This window comes from Amia ocellicauda, chromosome 6 (genome assembly GCF_036373705.1).
Source record: "Amia ocellicauda isolate fAmiCal2 chromosome 6, fAmiCal2.hap1, whole genome shotgun sequence".
NCBI classification, from domain to species: domain Eukaryota; kingdom Metazoa; phylum Chordata; class Actinopteri; order Amiiformes; family Amiidae; genus Amia; species Amia ocellicauda.
Genome location: NC_089855.1, coordinates 15,934,624 through 15,956,882, shown reverse-complemented (window position 1 = coordinate 15,956,882; position 22,259 = coordinate 15,934,624). Strand labels below are relative to the sequence as shown.

The window sequence follows — 22,259 nt, the reverse complement described above, 5'->3', positions numbered from 1 at the left end:
AAACCATGAAACTTGCACTAGAATGAACTTAGAAAATTGATTGGTGGCACATTAGCATTTCTTAACTCCAATCTGGTATTTTACGATGTAAATGAAAAGCAAATACATCCCTATCTACACTTCAGAGTCAATAGTTTGGTAATCCTCCTCCGCTCCCAAGCCAAACATCATGATTGTAACCTGAAGTACCCCCATGTGCTCACATTACAGGAGACCACCCGCTGTGCAGCATCCCCATTGAGAACATCCTAGCTGTGGAGCGGCTTGAAGAGGAGTCCTTCAAAATGAAAAATGTAAGACAGCATATCGGTATATCAAAGCAAAGCCAACCTTCTGTGTGCCGGCCTCTGTAGTTAAACCAAGTATTAGCCTTACCTGAATGTATTATTCAGTGATTTAAGCTCATCACTTATCACATCACTTAATGATCTCGAGATACGTCTGATCATTAATACATTTAATTTTTGTTTTCATAGATCTATCCAAATATATCATATTAGCTAATTACTAAGGCCTGGACTGAACTCCTTTCCTTACCACGAACATAGACAGTATTAATGTTGGTCTCTCCACAGAAGTATGTCGGCCTGGCTGAAGCCAACATGTCAGTCTTTACTCACTCCGTCTTAGACTTTATATTAATTTGAAAAATGCCTGCAGAAGCATGAAACCAAGTTAAACATTTAACTCAAGAAAGGAAAATAGAGTGTGATATCCAGCTACTTTTCTGATAGTTTTCTCCTTCTTAATGAATACAGTATAACTTAATGTGTGGCTTGTAAAATAATCAAGTTTGATGGGTTCAAGATCAAAAAATAAATACAGAAAACATATATATAATTGCAATGGATCATTCCAGTAACATTTGTGCCAGTGATTATCATGAAGTGAACCACACACCAATAAGCTTTTAAATGTTGACCCTAATATGGGAATAATAATGCAGTTATTTGGCAGATTAACCTTCCATACGTTGTTCAGATCTCAACCCCCGCCTTTGTTTGGAAGCATTAGATGTGCTTGTTTTTCGCAGTAATGCTTTCCTGATGTTTAGGGTTGCAGAGGCTTGACCTAGTGCTGTTTGTGTATTTTGCATCAGCTCCTATAGAAGTTAACAGACCTCCCTGTGCTCTACAATGTGTTGTCCAAAATGTGCACACACCAACACAGATAGTGAGTCTTATACAAGACTAGACCCAACACAGTGAAAAGGTCCCTCGAGTTGAAAGGCCTGTATGTACGTGTGTAACAATTTTCTGCTTGGTGTTCATGCATTTCTTATGGCAGCTTAGTTTTTGTACTGCATTTTTTGAAATGCAATTACATATGTGTACAATCTTTTTTTTTTCCTCTTTCCTTTATAGATGTTCCAGGTAATTCAGCCTGAAAGGGCCTTGTACATTCAGGCCAATAACTGTGTTGAAGCCCGGGACTGGATCGACATCCTCACCAAGGTCAGCCAGTGCAACAACAAGCGGCTGGCCACGTACCACCCCTCGGCGTACCTCAACGGACACTGGCTGTGCTGCAAGGTCTCCGCCGACAACGCGCCTGGATGCACGCCCTGCACTGGGTAAGGTCTCACCGCACAGGCAGCCACCTGTAGCCACTCTCTCTCGCCCGGTGGGCCTTATGCAGATGTGTGGTTTGTGGAAGCAAGGAAGCAAAGGAAACACTGACATCACCCTCCCACGCTGTTTTTGGCATCTGTTCCTTTTTCCATGCATGCTTGTTTTGTGAAGCCCAAAAGCAACACCCTTTGTAACGTCTGAAGGCTAGCTCTCAACGTCCCTGTGTTTTGAAAAATACACTCTTTACAAGAGTAGGGATTTGGAGGTGCCATTTGTTTGAGCGTGTAGAAGAAGTTAATGTATTTTTTCTAGAGCAACTGAAGGCAGTGCAATTTTAAATTATCAGCCCTGCATATTTTAATACATCTTTGTGTTTCTTGCACACTAAGCTTTAGTATGTTTGGTCATTTTGTTTTTTACAGAGGGCTGCCAGCAAACATTCAGCTAGACGTGGACGGGGACAGAGAGACAGAGAGAATCTATTCTCTCTTCAGCACTTACATGAACAAACTGGAGAAAATGCAAGGTAAAGACCAGTGATAGTTGTTCTCTAGTGTAGTAATGAGTCAGGCTGTTCTGTAGTCACTTATTAAAACCTCCAGTCATGTCAGTGAATCCTGCATAACTGTGGGCATGAGAGCATCCTGGGTAAGTTCTTGTCTTTAAGCAGTAGCTTATCTTCTGCTGACAGTTACAGGCATATTCAGTATTTGTGTCTCTGTTTCTGTGAAGTCAGTAGTGAGCAAGCCTACGTTCCCCACAACTTCCTCCTCTAACCTCCCTATCAAATGCACAGAGTGATATCTCCCTCGGGGTGGAATAGACATCCACCATTCTGTTCATAGGGTATCCGGTTCCCACGCCACATCATATTTGTGCAATTTCTGTCCTACTGGGAATGATGCTTGATGCTTCCGTGAGGCTGGGCCTCTGCTTTTAAAACCCGAGTGCTGGAGCTGTTGGTTGAGCCAGATTGTCACCATGGTTAATGGCATTCCAGGCGTTGTTGAATGATAACGTCTAACGCTGTACCTACTGTGTCTCCTCAGAGGCGTGTGGCAGCAAGTCTGTGTACGATGGGCCTGAGCAGGAAGAGTACTCCAGTTTTGTCATCGATGACCCCCAGGAGACGTACAAGACACTAAAACTCATCACCTCGGCCGTGCACAGGCTGGAGCAGGAGCATGCCCAGTACAAGAGGGACAAGTTCAAAAAGACCAAGTATGGAAGCCAGTGAGTATCTGCCTCCCAACCACCGCATTCCATTATTTGGATTCTAACAGAGGTTAAAATATAGATAAATAATGGGCAATGTATCGTTTGCTTTTTTTTCAGGGAGCATCCAATAGGAGACAAGAGTTTCCAGTGTTACATCAGGCAACAGTCAGAGTGCTCGACTTATTCCATCTGAGTGAGGGAGACGCCGGACACATTGATGTGGACAACATCAATGGCCTCTACCTGGAAAAGGGAATCTATGTAGCATAATGTACAGCTCTTTAAAAAAAAAAAAAGTGTCAAGCTAACTCAGTTTTTGTAAGACATACTAAACTATTTTTTTTTTCACAAACTGTTCTGTTAGTAGCTATGCACTTTAATCATCTGAGCTTCACGGATGATATAACTCTGCCGTTTGGCAATTTTTTTATTATTTTATTATTTTTATCAGGATCAGTTTGTGGATCAGTTAAATGATCGTTAAAACTGCTCTTTTTAATTAAGGATTTGTAATGTTAATATTTCCATTTTATTTCAACTTGTAGGGACCAAAACCTAGTTTGGCAAAACAAATTGTATCATACCCTATACTATCCTATTACACACAAATCTGCAGTTTGTATTTTTTAAGGCCCTAACCATTTGTTTTTAACTATTGTGATTTTAATTCCTCTGGAATTCAAATCTGAATCCTTCCATTCTTTTTCTGAAACCATTCTAATGTGAAACAGTTGTTTTGGAAATATTAGTGGTATACAAATGGTACAGATAGTATACAGTAGATTACTGTATATTTTAAGTCCGCATTAGGAGACATGTACAGTGCTGTGTGTATTAATACTAGTGTGATACAGATGACTTAAATGTGCCCAGATCAGTCAATGCATAGCAGCCAATAAGTGTTCATGCTATAAACTCTCCTCAGCCAGTGAATTCTGGGTAAAACAGTAACCATCGTCATAAGATTTATACTTATCAGATAGCCACAAGATGATAAACACTCCTATTACCTGAGGTTATCCCCTGTGTTATGCATATGTCTGCCTGGAAATTACAGACGAAGAAATCTGAAATGGAAGTATTTCTGCTCAGTCTGCAAAAAATCCTAAGCAATGTCTTGTTTTGAACAAGTAAAGATACTTCAGCTACAGGTTTCCCACACAGTACGTCTATTTTGTATTTGTTTATGCATCAAATCTCTACTTAAAATATGTAAAAACAACATTCCACAATGTCATGAAGTATTTTCAGACCTGTGGTTCATGTTTTTTTGTGTGATGTCAGATCAGTGTTACAGTATTGTTGCATGTTAGAATAGGGTGAGCCGTAATGCTGCTGTATTTTGTTTGGTTTTGTTTGTTTGTTTTTGCATTTTCCTTGAAAGCGCCTGGACACGTATTGAAGGAGCAATGTCCCTGTATCACACACAGTACAGTACTCGGTCTCTTTAAAGCAATATACTGTAAAGATGTTGAGCAGGACTCTGTCACGAACAGAAGCGGGTGACTCGAGCAAGTTTCTGGTTAGTGATGGGAAATTGAAAGTGCATTTTCAGGACCTGTTTTCCTTTTGAGGATTGTTAAAGAAGCCATGTGGTGTTTTACTGCAATAGTCTTTTGTTTGACTCAACCTTTCTAATCAGTCTTTTTATATATAACAACAGCCTCTTGCCCTGCTTATAGGAAGTAATAATTCTCCCTTTTTGAATTGATGTCAGAATTGATTTAAAGGCAAACTGGTAATTGCTTTGAGAGCAAATGTTTAATTTACATTTTTATAAACCACAATCTATAAGGGTACAAATCAGAGGTTTTGTTGGGGTGCCATTTCCCTGCATTAACAAGATTCAAATCGTGTTAGTCATTTGTTTCAAAACTGTTGAATGTGGCTTTATAGAATTTCCCCAAAAGGAAAACAACTCCAATAGGGATCATGTTGTATTTTATATGAAAAAAAAAGGTATTAAAAAAATGCTTGTGTTTTTGTAAAGATAAACAAAGATTGTGAAAAAATGTTGTTTTATGTACAATGTTAAATGAAGGCAATTATATTAACGGTATACGTATGGTCTTTGTTTTATTGCAGTGTCTACAGCTGTTATATATATTTGAAAGTTTGTTTAACCCACGATCAGTTAGCATGCATTTAACAGTGGGTTGTGGGCAATAAGCTGAGATACACCATACAGATTGTGTGGGAAATAAGGGAAATTACTTCAACCAAAGAGCATGGTCACTGTGACAGGTCTGTTCACTCACGCGTCACAGACAAGTGCAATGGGCACGGGACTATACATGAGCCTTGGTTTTTTTAGAATCGTTACACAGATGGGGCATGCAGTGAAGAGAAGGAAAAATAAAGTGTAATTTATCATTCACATTGATGGGTAACTACATGTAATAAAGCTAAAATGCAGAATTATATGATCTCCCCCATCAAAGCCCGTAGATTGGCTCTGGATTCAGGGTGTGGCTTCTACCTCATAATTTGCCACTGTAACAATTGAGGCCAAATCTCTCCTCTCAAAAGGCACATCCATTGCTTTTATTCTGCAGCAGGTAACTTAGCCAACCTGCTGAAAATACTGTTTAACATTGTTCTCGGGTGGACAGTTTGCATCAGGGCTGTCATTCTTTACTGCATGAAGGCCATAGGGCATTGTGGATTTCTTTTCTGCACGATATTTGAACTGTGGATTTCCTCTGTCCCAGGTTTAGACAGCTGTTATTTTAAAGACATCTAAAAGGCCTGCAGTGAAGAGATGGACACCTCTGGTCACATTCATCAGACTCCACAGAAACGGATCTCCATGCTTTATGAACTGAAAGGAACTGAGATGTAAAATGCTATATCATTTAAGGGAATATGTATACCGACACACAGTGCCTATTGAAAGGCTATACCCCTTTCAAAACTTTTCAAAATCCCTCCAAACTGGATGGATGACTACCAAGAGGCCAATGGCAACATTTCAAGAGCTACAGGCTTTTATGGCCAAGAGTGCTCAATCTGTGCATGTGGCAACAATGACCCAACCACTCCACAAATCTGGCCTATGGTACTCAAGAAAGACCACCTTGAATCCTGTTTGAAGTATGCAAAAAAACAAGACATTCAGGAGATTCTGTAGTCATGTGGCAAAAAGCTTTGTGGTCTCCAACTAAAATATAACTTTTTGGCCTAAATGCAAAGCGTTATGTTTGGTGTAAAGTTAACCCTTAAGATGCCATAAGTCTAAGAAGCACCATTCTGCTAGAATGTTTATGTTCTAGAAGTACATTTCTAAGTTAATTAATTTCTCTCACATGGTAGGATGTTAATGCACTCAGAACTGATATCCATGTAATCGGTTAGGATGTCCTGTTGTCCAAATCTTCTGGATTCCACATCCAAACTCTACCAGCTCTAACAGATACCTGTGTTGGTAATGTGTATATAAACATATCAGAAAACAGGTAAGACACATTGTACTGTACTATTATGTAAGTGCTCATCATACAAAAGAAACACGTTCATCTACTCTGGAATGATGCCTGTGGATAGAGTAAGCCTGAATTAATTGAATTATGAATTATGGGGGAGAAAGCTCATGGTTTCAGTGTATGCTGACCAAGTATAGTTTTCTAGCTAAATGAAAAGCATAGTTTCACAGTTTTCACAGCTTAAGGAACTTATGTGATAATATTAATCCCTCACCCGTTTTGTGTGTGTGTGTGTAAATAATAAGAAAATGTAAATGGACACAAAAAATTCATTATTAGCAATTGGTGTCAGTTCATTATTGTGTTACACCAAAGTGAAATTTCACAGATTTTTTTTATATGGATAATATGTTATCTGCTGCTTCCCATTCATAAATACCACTCTGAATATCAGCTGGACATGAGTAATATTAACCTAATATTCTGCAATATCTTTCAAACGGAATCACGAACATCTGAAAGAATAAAGAGTGAGTGATTTAAGATTTCATTTAAGTGTGATGCTAAAGACTGGTTGTGTAATCGTGGTGTCTGCCCTCAGTGAGATGCTGTACTAGCATCTCATTACATGATTGTATTTCAGTATATTAACTCCTACGTCTACATCTCTGTGGACTGAAACACTTTAATAACACTAACTCAACATCTGTATTCCAGATGGAAATATCCATCACAGGATATTTAACAAAAACTGTCAGGAACCTACCAGAGAAAGCTAGAAGTATGTAAGAGGTAAACACTTTCTATCAGCGTTTTTAAATGGGCTTAGATTTTCATTCAGTGTTGGCCAATTGGACAGAGGCTGCACACATTGTTTTGCTCATGCTGGCCTAGTTAATTTGTTTGGTTAGACTTTTCTTACAGAGACACTGGCAAGAGCTATTGCTTTTGGACTGCAGCTCTCAAGTCTGCTCTCCACTTCATTTCATCATTCATAACTAAAAAAGTAACAATGCAATATTTACATTACTGTTGGACTTATGAATATAAAAATGTAATTGCAAAGGGAGGAAAATGAACGGAGAATCAAACAAACAAGATATGTAGGTCTACTGATGTTTAATTAATTTGCTTTAATTATCAGACAGTGGTAACCTCGATGACAGTTCCAACATGCTGTAGTAAATATGAACGACAAGCGGTGGTTATTTTATGTAGGTTCTTGTGCTGCAGATTTGCGCGGATCTGCGCTGCTCCACCAATGGGATCGGTGGGATTCTGCACATCTGCGCACAACTGCGGAAATCTGCGCTACGCGAACGCGACCACAACACAGACAGATGATTGCAAGAGCTGCTGCCGCCGCCGAGCTGCGCAAGAAGCGCAGCGCAGATCCCCGCGTCTTCCCCGGCTGCTGGCAGCTGCGCCTCTCCGGACCGCCGCGCTCCCCCTGCCGAGTCTGCGGCGCTGTGCTCCTGGCCGCGTCCCAAACTCCTGAAACCCAACACAAACAATTTCGGGAAGAAAGGGAAAAGAAGCCCAAACAGATCTGCAAACCGCACAGCAGCAAACCCGAGGCCTACTCACCCGGCGAGCTTGCGACTGCTTTGATTTTGCACTAGGATGCGGGGAAATAAGTGTGTGCGCTGCGCATCCGTCAGCTGCCTGCTCTTGCTGTTAGTTGCCTTCTGTAATGCTCAGCGATGTAAGTACCTGTTTAAATGGCCAACACTTAACATGAAACTGCTCCAACAGTTTGCAAATGTAACAAACTGCGTGTAAAGTTTATATATATATATATTTAAATACTTGTCTTGCAAAAAGGTACAGTGTAGATATGACTCTTCGCTCCGCTGGAGGGGTTGAAAACTTATTTATGTAACATGATTTAGCAGTACATCTAACTTGCTCTCTAGATGCTATGAAATAATTACCACATTTGGCTTAAATCACTACCATTATGTGTGTATGAAGAACAGACTGTGGTGAAATCTAATTGCAAACGAATGACTTACCGATTGTGTGGCTTGTGTGAGAGAAATGCAGTGTATGGGACGTGCGCACAGATGCTTTAATAATAATGTACTGAAACATGTGGGAGATAACAGCAGAGCCCGGCCTGGCTGCTCTGATGGACAGACACAAGCCTGCGTCTCCTGTGGACAAAGGACAGAGACCTTGCAATCAGCCAGGTGTGCTAGTTGTATGAAAAACCCTCTGGTGTCCTGTGCAGCACATGCAGAATCGCCTTCATCCAGTGATAAGTTTGCAGCCATGATTTATGTACCTAATATGGTTTATTTTATATTCACATAAACTTCTGTCTTTCTTTGAGTCCTTAACAATCATAATGACTCAAATAAAAACTGAAACTTGATTTTAGATGGATGGGGGAGGTTGTCAGTGTTAGAAATAATACTGTATTCATAATTATAATATGTATTGGCAGACGCTTATCCAGGGCAGATTACAGTTTGTAACAGCAGTTTGATCCATATCATAACATTGATTTCCTTATAAAATACATACATATATTTTTAATGATGTGCTTTCCCATCTGTTGTGCTCAATCCAGTTATGTCACAGAGAGGCGCATCGCAGTTTCTAATCAGAAGACGGAGGGCCAACTCCTTGTTTGAGGAGAGAATGAAAGGGAACCTGGAACGGGAATGCATCGAGGAACTGTGCAACACAGAGGAGGCCCGGGAAATCTTTGAGAACAATCCAGAAACCGTAGGAGTTTCCTTCTTTACTTTCTGCTTGTTTTGCATGTGCAATGTTTCACCACTCACATGGATACATGCTAAACAATATAAACATGTCCCGTGTTACACAGCCTATCCCCAGAACACACATTGCCTCAAGTAAAACAGGGACCACAACCACAGGGAACAGCAAATAATATTGCACAGCCAATTGGAAGGTACATTAGGCGTTACATGCAGAATTGTGACAGTAAAATGCAGATGGTATAAAATGACCTCCTCCTATGGGCTGATATGAAGGGCTATCAGTAAAGCAATTTGAGCCCATGCTGTCGTCTGCTCCAGTTACTTTCACATTAAAATTCAGACCCAGCAACAGCCAGCACTGATTTACATTTCACTGTTTTTGTTTAGTTTTGAGAGAAGCTTTAGATAACATATCTAATGTATTTTTCCATCTGTTCAATTTGAAAGGGTTGCAGTTGTATTCCAAGGCATTATTTGTGTTTGTTAATCAGTGCAGTTACTTGTCTGTTCCAATTTTCTGTTTAATGTTTCTGTATAATCCTTCTAGGATTATAATTTATAGGAGATTAGACTGCTGTGAATTTATCAAATCAGGTGGGAATATTTTTAACACAATTGTTCAGCTGTGTATACTGATCAAAATGCAGATAACTGTACTTTTCATAGATGCTGTGTTTGGTGCAAGATGTGATTAACAGTATATTAGTTAGAATGAGAGAGTTTGTCTATGAAAATGTGTGCAGTTGTAATGTTCATGTAAATTGAACATTAAAAGTAGAATTCTGTTTGTTTTTCCCTGCTTTTCACAGGATTACTTTTATCCGAGATATGTCGGTAAGTTACGATCATCAAATCTCTGATGTTAAGCAACTGCATTATATTATTCAATGTAGAAAATCATTTCAGTATTTGGTCTGGTGGTTTTCATTTCATCAACATTATATTACATAATTATATTCACAGTTATCAGGCTACATCACTTAATCTTAACACATAACACATCATATTGTTAGCACTGACTGCCTAAAGGAATAATATGGCTTGATAATGACGATATTGTTAGTTATGTTGCTTCTTTGATCCTGGTCAGCAAAATCCCGTGGCAATAACCCAGAGTCCAACCCAGTGGGCGTTCGCTGTTTGCTCAGTTATAAGCAAATACTGCTTTGAGAAACATGTCACCTAATCATCTCTGTTGTTTAATACATATCTTATGACTCTGCAATGCATCAGTAAACATGAACACTGCAAGTGAAATATTCTTCTATTTTATGTGTTATATATAGTATATATTTCTTATGGAAGAAATCAAAAGAAGAGTAACAATTAGATGGTGTGCACTTGGATGAAACAGCACACTGCTGAAAGGAAATCTACCAATTTGCCTGAAGAAAAAAATATTTGATCAATCCTTACTGCGAGTGCTCACAGAAACCTGGTCACTAAATGCAAAAATCATTCATAAACTGCAGATGACACAAAGGAGCGTGGAAAGATGTATGCATGGAATAACAAGAAGAGAGAGAAAAATAAATGAATGGATCCATGAACAATCCACAATATGTGACATAACTGAAAATTGACCGGACACATTGCAAGAAGAACAGATCAAAGGTGGACAAAGAAGCTATTGAATCGTTATCAAGAGATGAAAAAAGACCAAGAAGATGACCATATAAAAGATGGGAAGATTAAATCATTCACTTTGCAGGTGTGACATGGACAAGAGACAAGCTGTAGACTGAAGCGAGTAAAAACATCCTGGGGAGCCTTCATCCAGCAGTCAGCATGTAGGCCATGATACGAAAAATGGAAAACCATGAGAGCACTGCCAAATGACTGTAGTAAACATCCATAAGGAATTAAACTCTTGAAACATTCCTGTACACTACATGGGGTCTTTGTTAATTTCATTTGTGTGGATTGGGTCATCATTTTATATTTAATTTAATATTTAATATTGCACCCACTTTGAGATTAAATTCAATACTTCACATACGTTCATGGGAATAGAGCTACATCTTTTCTGTAATTGCGAATGTAGTTTCCCTCTACCTCGTTACCTGTATTCCTGCATATTTACAGTCATCCCTGCAAGTAATCTATGCATCAGGTTACGCTGATGAGTGACATTAGTGTTGTGATACACTGTGGTGGCTTTTGACTATCTATGTCACACCTTTCAGCTGAAGGCCCCCCATTGTTCAGCCTTTTGCTTTGTTATCTTGTCAGCCTGTTTACATTACTTGCACTATTTGCTCTTTCAAAACGTCTTTATTCTTAAAATAAGCAAAAACACAAACTTAGTACAAAATAGCCTCCCAAAAAAGCTTACAGACCTCTATGACCACATAGCGCCAGTCATTGTCATATTGAAATCTGCCTGATGTTTGTCGCTCCTTCAGCTTGCCTGGGGTCCTACCGCGTGGGAATTTCCAATAACCCGACTTCTGACCTGGGGGTCCCATCTGACCTGAGAACCTGTGTGAAAGGTGAAAACCTCTCCCCTCCCTTGGGATATTTTCATGCTGGGAAAGAAACCAGAAAATCTCAGGGGACTAGAGCAAACACTTTATATTCTGCAGTGGTTCCTGACATTCACTCACCACAGTAAACAAATTAATTAAGAAGAGAGATAACTGCTTTAGTATGAAAGATATCTTATTTGATTATTGCTTGGGCTAACTGCTGTCTTTTTAATTTGTGTGTGTGTGTGTGTGTGTGTATTTTCTTGCAGAAATCACAAACCAGTGCATTCCCCTACCCTGTTACAAAGAGGGCTACGAGAAGTGTATTGATGGCCAGGCCTCTTTCCGCTGTGTCTGCAAGCCTGGCTGGAGGGGAGAGAAATGTGACGAAGGTCTTTGTGTTTTAAGTGTAATGCTCTGTTATTTTTGATTGGTGGTTTGTGATTTGATCACATTCGATTTTCCCGCTGTTATCTTGATAGGCAACATCTGTAAACTACATTTTGCAATTTAGCTCACAAGCATCGTTGGAATGGAATTGAAAAATGCTTCTTTTACAATTTCCAAATACGAAAAGACATTGCATATTAGGTTTATCTGACCATCAGTCTGTGTTGTTGTTGTTTTACTGTTTTTCATCAGATATTGATGAATGTTTTGATGTTGAATCTCCTGCTGGCTGCAACCAAAAGTGCTACAACTACCCTGGCAGCTTCCGTTGTCTTTGTGAGGACGGCTTCCTCTTGTCGCCTGACCGGATCACCTGCAGAGGTGAGAGCCCAGCTGGCGGAATGACCTGAACTACTGCTGTGATTATGACTACGTTTATTAGTCATCTTTCCGATCACAAACCTGATTTCCCAAGTAGCCTGTTTTTAATTCAGCGTACTAAATGCATTTAAATGGGACTGCTTTTGTCAGCACCCTGCCCAAAAACAACCGACATGAAGGCTCTTGTTCATAGAAGCGCACAATAAGTCACTCTTGTGGCTCTGCTCCAGCATATTCTGTGTTTATCCTCTCACGAGTCTGCAGTGCTCCTCTGAGATTTGGGGGATGCAGCTGTAATCTTATTGGAATGTGATCGCCCCGCTGATATATATTTCTGCTTCAGAGAGAATGCACTGTACAGCATATGGGGGGGAAATCCTTTCAATTGCTGATATACAAGAATTTTTCTGAATTTCCTGTACCGTACTGTTTAGGGATTCTAGCTTTTATCAGTAGAATCTTTAAGATCTTGGAAGGTTCGGAAACATGGTATTTTTAGGTTATAATGCAAAGATAACAAGAAATGTAGCAATTGATTTGGATTCAGGTATATTGGATAATGTTTGTATATGTACCCAAAACAGGCTTAATATATTATCATGTGACCATTTTGTATTCAGGTTTATTAACTTGTAGACCTAATTTTTAATTTTACCTTGAAAGCATTTCCATGACACACACACACACATGTAATTATAAACTGATCTTCTTTAGTGTAGGTTTATAGGCCCACACACATGCAAACATTTAAAGTGAAAATAAGGTTGTGTAATATTTGCTTGTTCAGTAAATACATTTCACAATCCACTCTTCAGTCCTTGAACTAGTTGTTTATCAGTGAGGATGTAACCAGTTTACTGAAAACTAAGCAGCTGTTACAGGAATGATGTGTTTTTCTGCTGAAACAAAACTGAAACTTTGTAGTTTGGAAGCAGTGCATCTGTATCTGAATATGTCTGTTCACATATTTCTGACAAACCCTTTCTTGTTTGATAGGACTTATATATGGTATCTACATCAGAACTGGAGGAAGTGCATGAGGTGGTCATGTACTATTCTTGTAATATTCAGTCAGAATATGGCCATTACTCAGCGCTTAACTGTGTTTGCTTCATCAATTCATTGTATCCTGTTATTTCCCTTCATGACTGCAGCCAAGAACACTCTATGTACTGAATCAACTGAACACCAACATCCCTCTTCCCCCAGATATCAACGAGTGTATACTGTACCCCAGCATCTGTGGGCCCGCTCAGTGTGTGAACACCCAGGGCATGTACCAGTGCAAATGCTCAGAGGGCTACAAGTACAACTTCACATCAAAATTGTGTGACGGTGAGATTTAGAAGCCAGTGGATCTGGAGAGCACAGATTTTATAGATCTCTTCGGCTGGTTAAAATCGAGAGCTTCGCAGGAAAGGAAATCCAAATGACCCGATATCTTTCTAGAACCAGGGCTGGAGACTTGAAGTGTACTGTACTTTTCTTTGATTGAACAGCAGAGGTCACTGTTGATCTGAATACTAGTCTGTCACCTGTTCAAAGCAGACATCCTTTTATCCAGTGTTCTTCTCAGTACAAAAAAATGAATTGCAGTGCAGGACAGCTGGAGATGAAGTACGTGTTACCATACAATTACCACACAGTTACATGTGTCTGGTCAAAAGCAGTCAATTTCAAAATGGAAAATGTTTTTTTCCTTGTCAAAGTAATGCATTTGCTGTAAACAAAGGCTGAAAGAAATTGCCCTTCTTACACGACTTGGCGGCGGTGGTGTTATTTTATTAAAGGCAGACACTGTATTAATTCCAGCCTTGCATTTTTCTTGAGTCTCTGCACCACTGTGGCTGTTGTCGCCAGTGTGTGGTGTGCACTAACCCCTGCCCCCCTGTACAGATGTGGACGAGTGCGCTGAGGGCATGTGCAGCTGGCGCTGTGTCAACACCCTGGGCAACTACTCTTGCCACTGCAACGGCCCTGCAGGCTACAGACTGGCTGCTGACGCGAAATCCTGTGAGGTACGGTGCCCCCAGCAGCACACGGCTGTCTCCAGACCCTGTCCTCTTATAATACCATACGATACTTTATTATCCTAAGGAAATTCTGTTTCCAAATAACATACACATAACCAAACATTATCCTAACATGTATTAGGTGTTAATAACCAATATAATAGGCTCTGACTTGCATGTTGAAAATATTTTTAAATTTTTTTTTATTAGGAAATCCCCATCTGTGTCCCCCTGAAGGACCACAAGAACGCCGAGATGCTGTACCTGGGAGAGCAGTTCATCGGCCTGCCTGTGCTGTACCTGCGCTACAGACTGCCTGAAAACACAAAGTACGTGTTCCTGATTCTAGTGTGCATCCCAAACCAAACCGTATTTCCGTGTCTAATGGTTGCCTTGCAAACTGCAGCATTTGTACCTTTTTTATCAGGGCACTTTTTGTTATATAACATAGTTCAACGGCCTCCTCCAGTCTGCTACCCTTTAACCCCAGAAGGGTCACGAAAGTAGATTCCAGTTAATCCCACCCACTGGAATACTAAATAATCACATTAAATAAACCTGATTTCCTGGAGGGTAAACTCATTTGTTTTTGTGTTTCCCTCTCCCCCATCTCATACTAATTAGTGCACACTATCGAGTAACACTTAGTGTAAACAGGGTGAGTGTTTCTGTACTCGGCAAAACAAAACAAACTACTCCTACGAGGGCCTGAACTTAGGGGTTGTGTCCTGCAGTTTCCACAATGCATCGATCTCAGCCTTTGTTTAAACTAGAGACAACATTTGAATCATCAGCTGTCCTGCCGATTGTACTTCCCTTCCCGTATAAACGATAATCACAGTCTGGCGATGAAGCTGAACTGAAGTGGTTGTCCTCTGGTGATGCAGGTTCGCCGCAGAGTTCGACTTCAGGACGTTCGACCCCGAGGGCGTGATCCTGTACGCAGAGTCCTCGCAGAACTCATCCTGGTTCATGCTGGGGCTGCGCAATGGCCAGATCGAGATCCAGTACCGCAATGAAAACGCTTTCAAGTACACCACCGGGGGCAAAGCTGTCAATGATGGACAGTGGCACGTTGTGAGTCTGCACGGCCTTCTTGTGCAGATCTCTGTCTGACTTTTGTAAATATTTGAGAATGGGTGATTTATTCATTTTACCCCCAAAATAAATACATTTTGATACCCCCCCCAAAAAACTCCATAACAACAATGACATGCGTTGCTACAACTCTGGAAAAAATTTAGACCACTTAACATTGATTTCTGAACTTGGAGTGATCTTTTCCAGAGCTGTATATATTAAATTAGCCTAAAATCTCATAAAGTTTTATCAGATACATTTTTGGGAAAGATTTTTGGGTTTGACTATGGTAAAGAATTCCCTGTTTAGAATTCTGGGTGCAGTGATATTTAAATTGTGTGTGTGTGTCACATGATATGACTTCAGGACTCTTAAGTGCTGTTTTAAGCAGCTCTGTGACATTTTTGCACTTATGTTGTAAGTCGCCCTGGATAAGGGCAAGTGCTAAGAAATAATAATAATAATAATAATAATAATAATGGCCGGGTTACTCCCCAGATCTCGGTGGATGAGCTGGAGAAAAGCATCAGTGTGAAGATCTCCAAGGAGGCCGTGATGAACATCAACAGCCCGGACAGTCTCTTCACATCGGTAAATGGGATCCTGGAAACCAAGGTCTACATCGCAGGACTGCCGCGGAACACGGACGGCCTAATAAAACCGGTATGTGTCCCGCATCCTGCTTCTTCCCATATACACTCTCATATCCAGTTCCTCTGTTTTAGGCAATGAGTGAAGCGTTCCCAGTGACACCCCAATGTGTCCTTTGTTATTATTATAATTTATTTATTAGCAGACGCCTTTTTCCAAGTTTACAGAAGAAACATTTTAAAGCAAGATGATGTGGTTTTACTGTGGCTGGTGGTTGCAGATTAACCCCCGGCTGGATGGCTGTATCCGGGGCTGGAACTTGATGAACCAGGGGGCTTCGGGGGTGAAGGAGGTCATCCAAGAGAAGGAGAGCAAGCACTGCTTTGTGGAGGTGGAGAGAGGCTCCTACTTTCCTGGTTCTGGACTGGCCCAGTTTGACATAGACTACAGTAAGTGGCTGGATTCAATTGATTTTATTTGTGTCTGTCTGACATGATTGATTTGTCAGAGTGTGTTTGGCCTTGATTAACTCATGGCTTGACCTAAAGTAGACATTTTAATTAGTCGGCAAGGTCCTGATCTTTTCCATTAGAGTCATAATGTTTTACATTCTTTGCTTTTATTTGGCACATTCCTCCACACCAGAGAGACCTTGAAAGAAAAAATCCTTTTGCAAAACATTTCTTTGCCAAAAAGTGAATTTTCAGCTGATCACCTGTCACTGAAAACAAACAGGCAATCTGAGAATTGCAAAATGTGAAACTGTGCATGGCAGACATGCTAAACATGTATACCTTCTCTGGAGCAAGTGTCAAAATGTAGAATGCAGTCTTTAGTATGGGAAAATAGTACTATATGACTCAGCATTAACAGGGAATTGTGGGGAAATATTTTCCAGTCTTGAAGGCTTTTAACGTTGACAAGTTTTTAATAGATAATGATTATTCAAATAGAGCCATGCTCATAATTAATAACTTTCCAACATTCAAACTTTATAGTATGGGGGGGAACAAAGTTTTAATGCAGTTTTGTACTGTTGCAGACCTTTGCTTTACAGAAATAATCTGTAGATCATCAAATGCAATACGAGGCTGCGTTCTCCATTGGGAAGCATGACACTGAAGAAGAAAAACAAGGCACGGTCCTAAGAAAGCGAGTCTGCAGCAGATGGAATGTTCCTGGCACTGCTTTGGAATGTGGCTGGAAAACTTTGACTTCAGTTGCTCTTATCTGGACTGTGCCTGTGAATGTGGGTTTGAATGGGAGATGCAAAAAGGCAGGCATGAAGCAGCTGGGTGTGACTGCAGCCACCACAGGCTTTCGCACGGCCGGGCCTAGACAGAGGGACCTCTCATTTCATTTTTCCCAACTGTTAGCTTCTGCACCAGTAAAGCATAGTGTCATGTACAGAGCTTTCTATACTTAGCGAAGGCAGACCTGTGTTAAACCGGTCCGGTATTTGATTTGTTAAGTGTCACAGTGGGATCTTGGCAGTATTGGCGGGCTAGTTACTGCTGAGGCCATGTTTATTTTGAGGTATAATGAATTTCACATTAAAGATATGAGCCTACAGTGTATTATGAGACTCTTTTGAACCGAGTTGTTTGCAAGAGCTACCTATTGGAACTGCAGGAGGAACAGAATTAATACCAGCTGGTCAGCGGTTAGGAAATAAAACCACTGCAGCTTCCCAGCAGGACACAGGCTTCTTGGTTTACAGTCAGTGGAGTATGATTTTTGCAAGCTGTGGGACATTCCCTGTTTTCCACGTTTGCGGCTTAAGATGTGTCAGGTAGCCAGTGGAAGAGGCCTGCTGGTGCCATTATAGCAGGGAACGGGCCGAATTTGGATCAGCTGCTGTGAAATGTGACCAGTTGTTGACTCACTGAGCTACTGAAAGTGATGGAAAGGGTTTCACTGTGTATAATCTAATTAAATCCGAAAGTATTCACTGCCTACGAAAATGCAGAGGGCTTAATTTATTGGATCAGAGTAGCAGACACGGTCTTTAGAAAGCTGTGTTCTGAGCCCCAGTTCACAAGATATTAGTCATGGTTATCATAACTTTGTTCAGTGGCGCCAGGATTTTTAAAGTATGTGCAATGGCTGCCGTTTGAGGCTTTCAGACATTACTCTGGGAGGGTTTCGCAGAAGTGTAGTTATAAAGATGTATGCTCAGGCAAGAGTGTTTGGCAGATGGTGTGGGGTATAAGCGAACAGAAGTGACTCTGTCACAGACTGCTGCCTCTCCTTCAGCGGTTGCTCCGGGAAGACCCCTAGCGCCCCAGTGCCACGACCAGCTGTAATCCATCCATAGTAAGGCTGTTGGAGTTCCTTATAGTGATTTTCTCATTCTGGGATAAGAGTCAGTATTTTTTCCTGGTTCCACGATGCCTTCAAGTGGCACAGTGTCCCTGCTGGGGCTGCAGGATGTTCCCTCCATCCAGGAGCTCACTGGCTGTGCTACCAGTGTCACTTAATCGAACAGCACCAGGGCAGATAGGTTGGAGGAGCATGCTGGGAAATATTTGCCTCACAGCTCACCAGTGACCATTCAGCATCAGACCACCTTGCCTATGCACATTTCTGCTGGAAACCCTGAACTGTCTTTAAGCATTGGCCTCCTGCTTTTTTAGGTGAGAGCATGGAAATCGCTAGCAACTGGACTGTAAATGTGAAGCTGAACATTCGCCCTTCAACTGGCACCGGTGTGCTGTTTTCCCTGGTCAGCAACAACACAGTGCCCCTGTCCTTGGTGGTGTTGTCCAGCTCTGATGACGAAGCGGTAATCTCTCTCACCGTCTCACACTGCTCCATAGCACACTCTTACAGATGTGTCAGTCCTTTTACAATCAAGCTGTTATCAGTTGAGTATCTACAATTCAAGGTGATAGTAATTATATCCACGTATTCAGTTCCTTTTTATTTTCTCATTATTCCCTGTGAAGCCCTTTCATATTAATACCCACAATTAATTTGTCAAATATTTCATAAAGAAATACATGTTGTGTTTATTTTTGCTGGTTGCTTGACCCAACAGGACATTGTGGTGTTCATTGAGAGCAAGCAAGTGGCTAAGTTACAGTCCAGGAAGCTGTGCTACCCCGGCAGGCTGCAGCTGGAGCTGAACGTGTCCAGCAGTGAGATGACCCTCTCGGCCGACTCGTCCACGGGTGTGCTCTACGCTGACAGCCCTGTGTTGCATGAGCAGCTGACAGTCCTGGACGCTGCCATGAATCAACACATTCACACCTACGTAGGAGGCGTTCCCGGTAAATCTCTCCAGTTTTAAATCTCTGTGGGTCAAATTGGATGTTAGTAGGTCAGTACTGAATGCCCTGAGCACATGGCTGAAATAGGGTATCGAGTCTTCACAAAATGAGATGTAACAGTACAAGCCAGTACAGTACATAATGATAATCTGATCTTCAGTATGTTTTACACCCCTTGTTTTTACTTTATTATTATTATTATTATTTGTATTTCTTGGCAGACGCCCTTATCCAGGGCGACTTACAACATAAGTGCAAACAAAGTGCAAAAATACAGAGAAGAATACTATGAAGGGCAGATGCTTGTTGGTGCTCACATCTCAGTAGATGTAATTGTTAATTTCTCACAGGGTACGTCACAGCAGTCAAATCTGTCAGCTCCACTGATCCACTAAGATTAATTTCCTTAATGCTTACTTCTATAAAAGTTTTGCAGCAGCTCTTTGACTGAGAGGTATTTATTATTTTTCAAAGCAAATTGAATAATAAAAAAAATGCTTGGCCTTTAATCTGGGTGTGCCACACATACACAATAATAAGGACCAAAATCCAAAACAATTCTGTGGATTTGTCTGGAAATGGTTAAAAACATGAAACCATTCTCAGTGTGTATTTACTGGTTATTTTAGTTTGTAATTCCTACATGTATGTATCCTTATCTGTAATAATCACTTCAGTTGGTTGAGATAACATTTACAAAAATATTTGTTTCCAGTCTGTAAATGTTTAAAGTTTTTTTTGCAACCACATTTGCAGCTTATTTGTTCTAAAATAATATGTCAGGCATGTATAAACCAGTTAAAAAAAAAAAAAAAAAAGGTTTTATTATACCCAAAGGCCTGGATCTATGTATAACACTATCTTCTCAAAACAAATATTTATTCTGGACAGCTAAAACATGTATTTAGGGTATATCTGGAATAGTTGCATTAGAACACAGCTGTGCGTTTTGTAAAACCAGCTTAAAAGTAACCATATGAATAATTAGTACTGGGAAGATACTAATGAAAAATTTATTTCATCATAACCTTAAGATGTAAACATCTTGTGTAAGGGCTTTGGTGAAAGACATTTTATATTTTAAAGCCATATTCGCGGTCTTATTGGTGTTTCTCCAAGAAATGTTGAATATGATAATTAAATCAGCAGCTACCGCATTATATGCTTGCTGTATTATTTAAATAACCTTTGCCCGTTTTTGTTTTTGCAGACGTCCCTTTAACAGCAACTCCAGTCACTGCGTATTATAACGGTTGCCTTGAGATAGTTGTCAATGGTATGAAGCTGGATTTCGATGAGGCCATCAGAAAAGACAACCGCATCAAATCTCATTCCTGCCCACCTGTCTGAAGGACCTCTGCTTTGGAAGCTGGCTGTTTCATTTTGAAATCTCTTGATAACTTCCATACACGTTCACGTTCTGCTGTGAAATCTCTGAAATGCCTTGCTAACTTGTAATGATGTTAATAACACTAGTATTAAAAAGAAAAACAATATACATTGAAAGGGGGTACAGATTTATTTTAATTTTGATGATAGAACAATTTTTTAAAATAGAAAATAAATAAACTACTCTATAGATTGGACTAAGGATCTATACAACTGTCTCTGTAGGTGTTTACATTTTACATGTACATAAACACAATTCCTTTAATATATATCAACACATATACAGTCATTGAACTATCATCTGCTGTTGGTTTATGGTGTTTTGAAGACTCGTTTTTTCAACAGTGTTAAAGTTTGTGCATTAGTATATTTATTATTAGACCAAGGCCTACATTTAATTTTCGAGTATCTTACTAGAAGCTATGAATGAGCATAGGCCTAAACTCAAGGTGGAACCATAATACTAAATTCAGACGCCGCCACTGCATTTAGACTATAAGATTAAACGCCAGTCATGTGTGGCCGTCTGTAAGTAGAAATACGGACATCTTATGTATCCGTCTAGTTACTGAAGGTATTTAAACAGGTAGTCCAACAAAACTGATGAAAAAAAAAAAACATTACAACACAACACAAGTATGATGCTTCTGCATTTTAAGAGGATACTGTAATATGTCAGAGTACAGTGCTTTGGAAAATTGTTCAGTAAACTTCTTAAAAATATTCTATATTTGTTGAGCACTGATAAAGCCGGCAGAAAACCAAAGATTCCAGTTGACTGAATTGAGTTTAGGTGTGTAGCCTTTGAATGACACTATAGGGAACAATAATTTGGTAAACATGTTTACACCCCCCAATATAATTCAGTCAACTGGGATCTTTAGTATTGTGTAGCCGGAATCAGTTTTCAACAAACCCTGAAAAGATGTTATTGATAAATACGTATACTTCAATTTCAAAGAATCCCCAAATTAAATTGTGTCAAAGGGTTTGAATACTTTTAACTACAACTGTCTGCATTTATATATTAGTTTTTGCATAGCCATTCAATATTATGAGACTTGAAGTGAAGAGGAATTAATCACTGGCCCTGTTAATATAAAACAGTTATTTAAAGTTGATTTCTGTGTACTCACTACTGAGATACTTAACACAGGTAACACAGAGACCTGTCCTACACATTACACAGTATCATATACTTTTTCCCAGTAAGTTCATATCATCCTGGTCTTAAACATTTCACACAATGATGGCACAATTCCAGATGCCCTTTGTATGTAAATTAGAAAAGTATATTTTATGTTTTCAGTTAAAAAATAATAAATGTTTTGCTTTTTTAGATTAATCTTTTCACCTAATGTACTTTAGAAATGCATCAGTGTAACCTAATATTGTCTGTGTAAGTATAAAAGTGGCCTAAAGGAACTACGATTGTGTGTAATATCTTTCTTCAGTGTTCTGATTGCACAAATGAACTGTAGCGAGATCCACTGAACAACAAACTATTAGAGATTTTCACTGGGTCACATCAGACAGCAGACTAAGAGTGTCATCAGCACAATGCTGTCAGTGTGTATGCACAAGTACTCTAAGAGATGTGTATCCTCCTTGTACAACTATACACATAATTAAAGAGTTAAAAATGTGGAATATGGAAAATGTGATAATGCTTATATCAAGCTAGTTTCATGCGTGCAGGTTGTTTATGTGCAGAATTGCAGTGGGAAGAATTG

General features: G+C 39.9%; 2 protein-coding genes across 6 annotated transcripts in view; both read left to right on the top strand.

The window, feature by feature from the left end:
- Positions 1 to 4,848, top strand: part of rasa3 (RAS p21 protein activator 3) — a 72,181-nt gene extending 67,333 nt beyond the window's left edge. For all 5 annotated transcript variants that reach the window (XM_066706349.1, XM_066706348.1, XM_066706347.1 and 2 more), the window contains 5 exons: positions 211 to 293; positions 1,365 to 1,573; positions 1,994 to 2,097; positions 2,621 to 2,804; positions 2,907 to 4,848. In XM_066706349.1, coding sequence (XP_066562446.1) covers positions 211 to 293; positions 1,365 to 1,573; positions 1,994 to 2,097; positions 2,621 to 2,804; positions 2,907 to 2,982 — 656 coding nt within the window. In that variant the 3' untranslated portion in view covers positions 2,983 to 4,848. The remainder of the gene's footprint in view (positions 1 to 210; positions 294 to 1,364; positions 1,574 to 1,993; positions 2,098 to 2,620; positions 2,805 to 2,906) is intronic.
- Positions 4,849 to 7,404: 2,556 nt separating this feature from the next.
- On the top strand, positions 7,405 to 21,951 carry pros1 (protein S). Its single transcript, XM_066706343.1, has 15 exons — positions 7,405 to 7,916; positions 8,787 to 8,944; positions 9,753 to 9,777; positions 11,349 to 11,435; positions 11,681 to 11,803; positions 12,054 to 12,182; positions 13,392 to 13,517; positions 14,079 to 14,200; positions 14,405 to 14,523; positions 15,082 to 15,271; positions 15,773 to 15,937; positions 16,146 to 16,314; positions 18,502 to 18,650; positions 18,906 to 19,137; positions 20,348 to 21,951. The coding sequence occupies exons 1-15, from the start codon at positions 7,835 to 7,837 to the stop codon at positions 20,485 to 20,487; spliced, it is 2,016 nt and encodes a 671-aa protein (XP_066562440.1). The 5' UTR covers positions 7,405 to 7,834; the 3' UTR covers positions 20,488 to 21,951.
- The last annotated feature ends 308 nt before the right edge of the window (positions 21,952 to 22,259 follow it).

What these genes read in the sequence shown, in the direction of transcription:
- pros1 (XM_066706343.1), top strand. Translation starts at nt 7,835, where the DNA reads ATGCGGGGAAATAAGTGTGTGCGCTGCGCATCCGTCAGCTGCCTGCTC. An exon ending in CTGACGCGAAATCCTGTGAG is followed by an intron (nt 14,201 to 14,404) that starts GTACGGTGCCCC and finishes TTTTTTTATTAG; the next exon opens with GAAATCCCCATCTGTGTCCC. An exon ending in AGACTGCCTGAAAACACAAA is followed by an intron (nt 14,524 to 15,081) that starts GTACGTGTTCCT and finishes CTGGTGATGCAG; the next exon opens with GTTCGCCGCAGAGTTCGACT.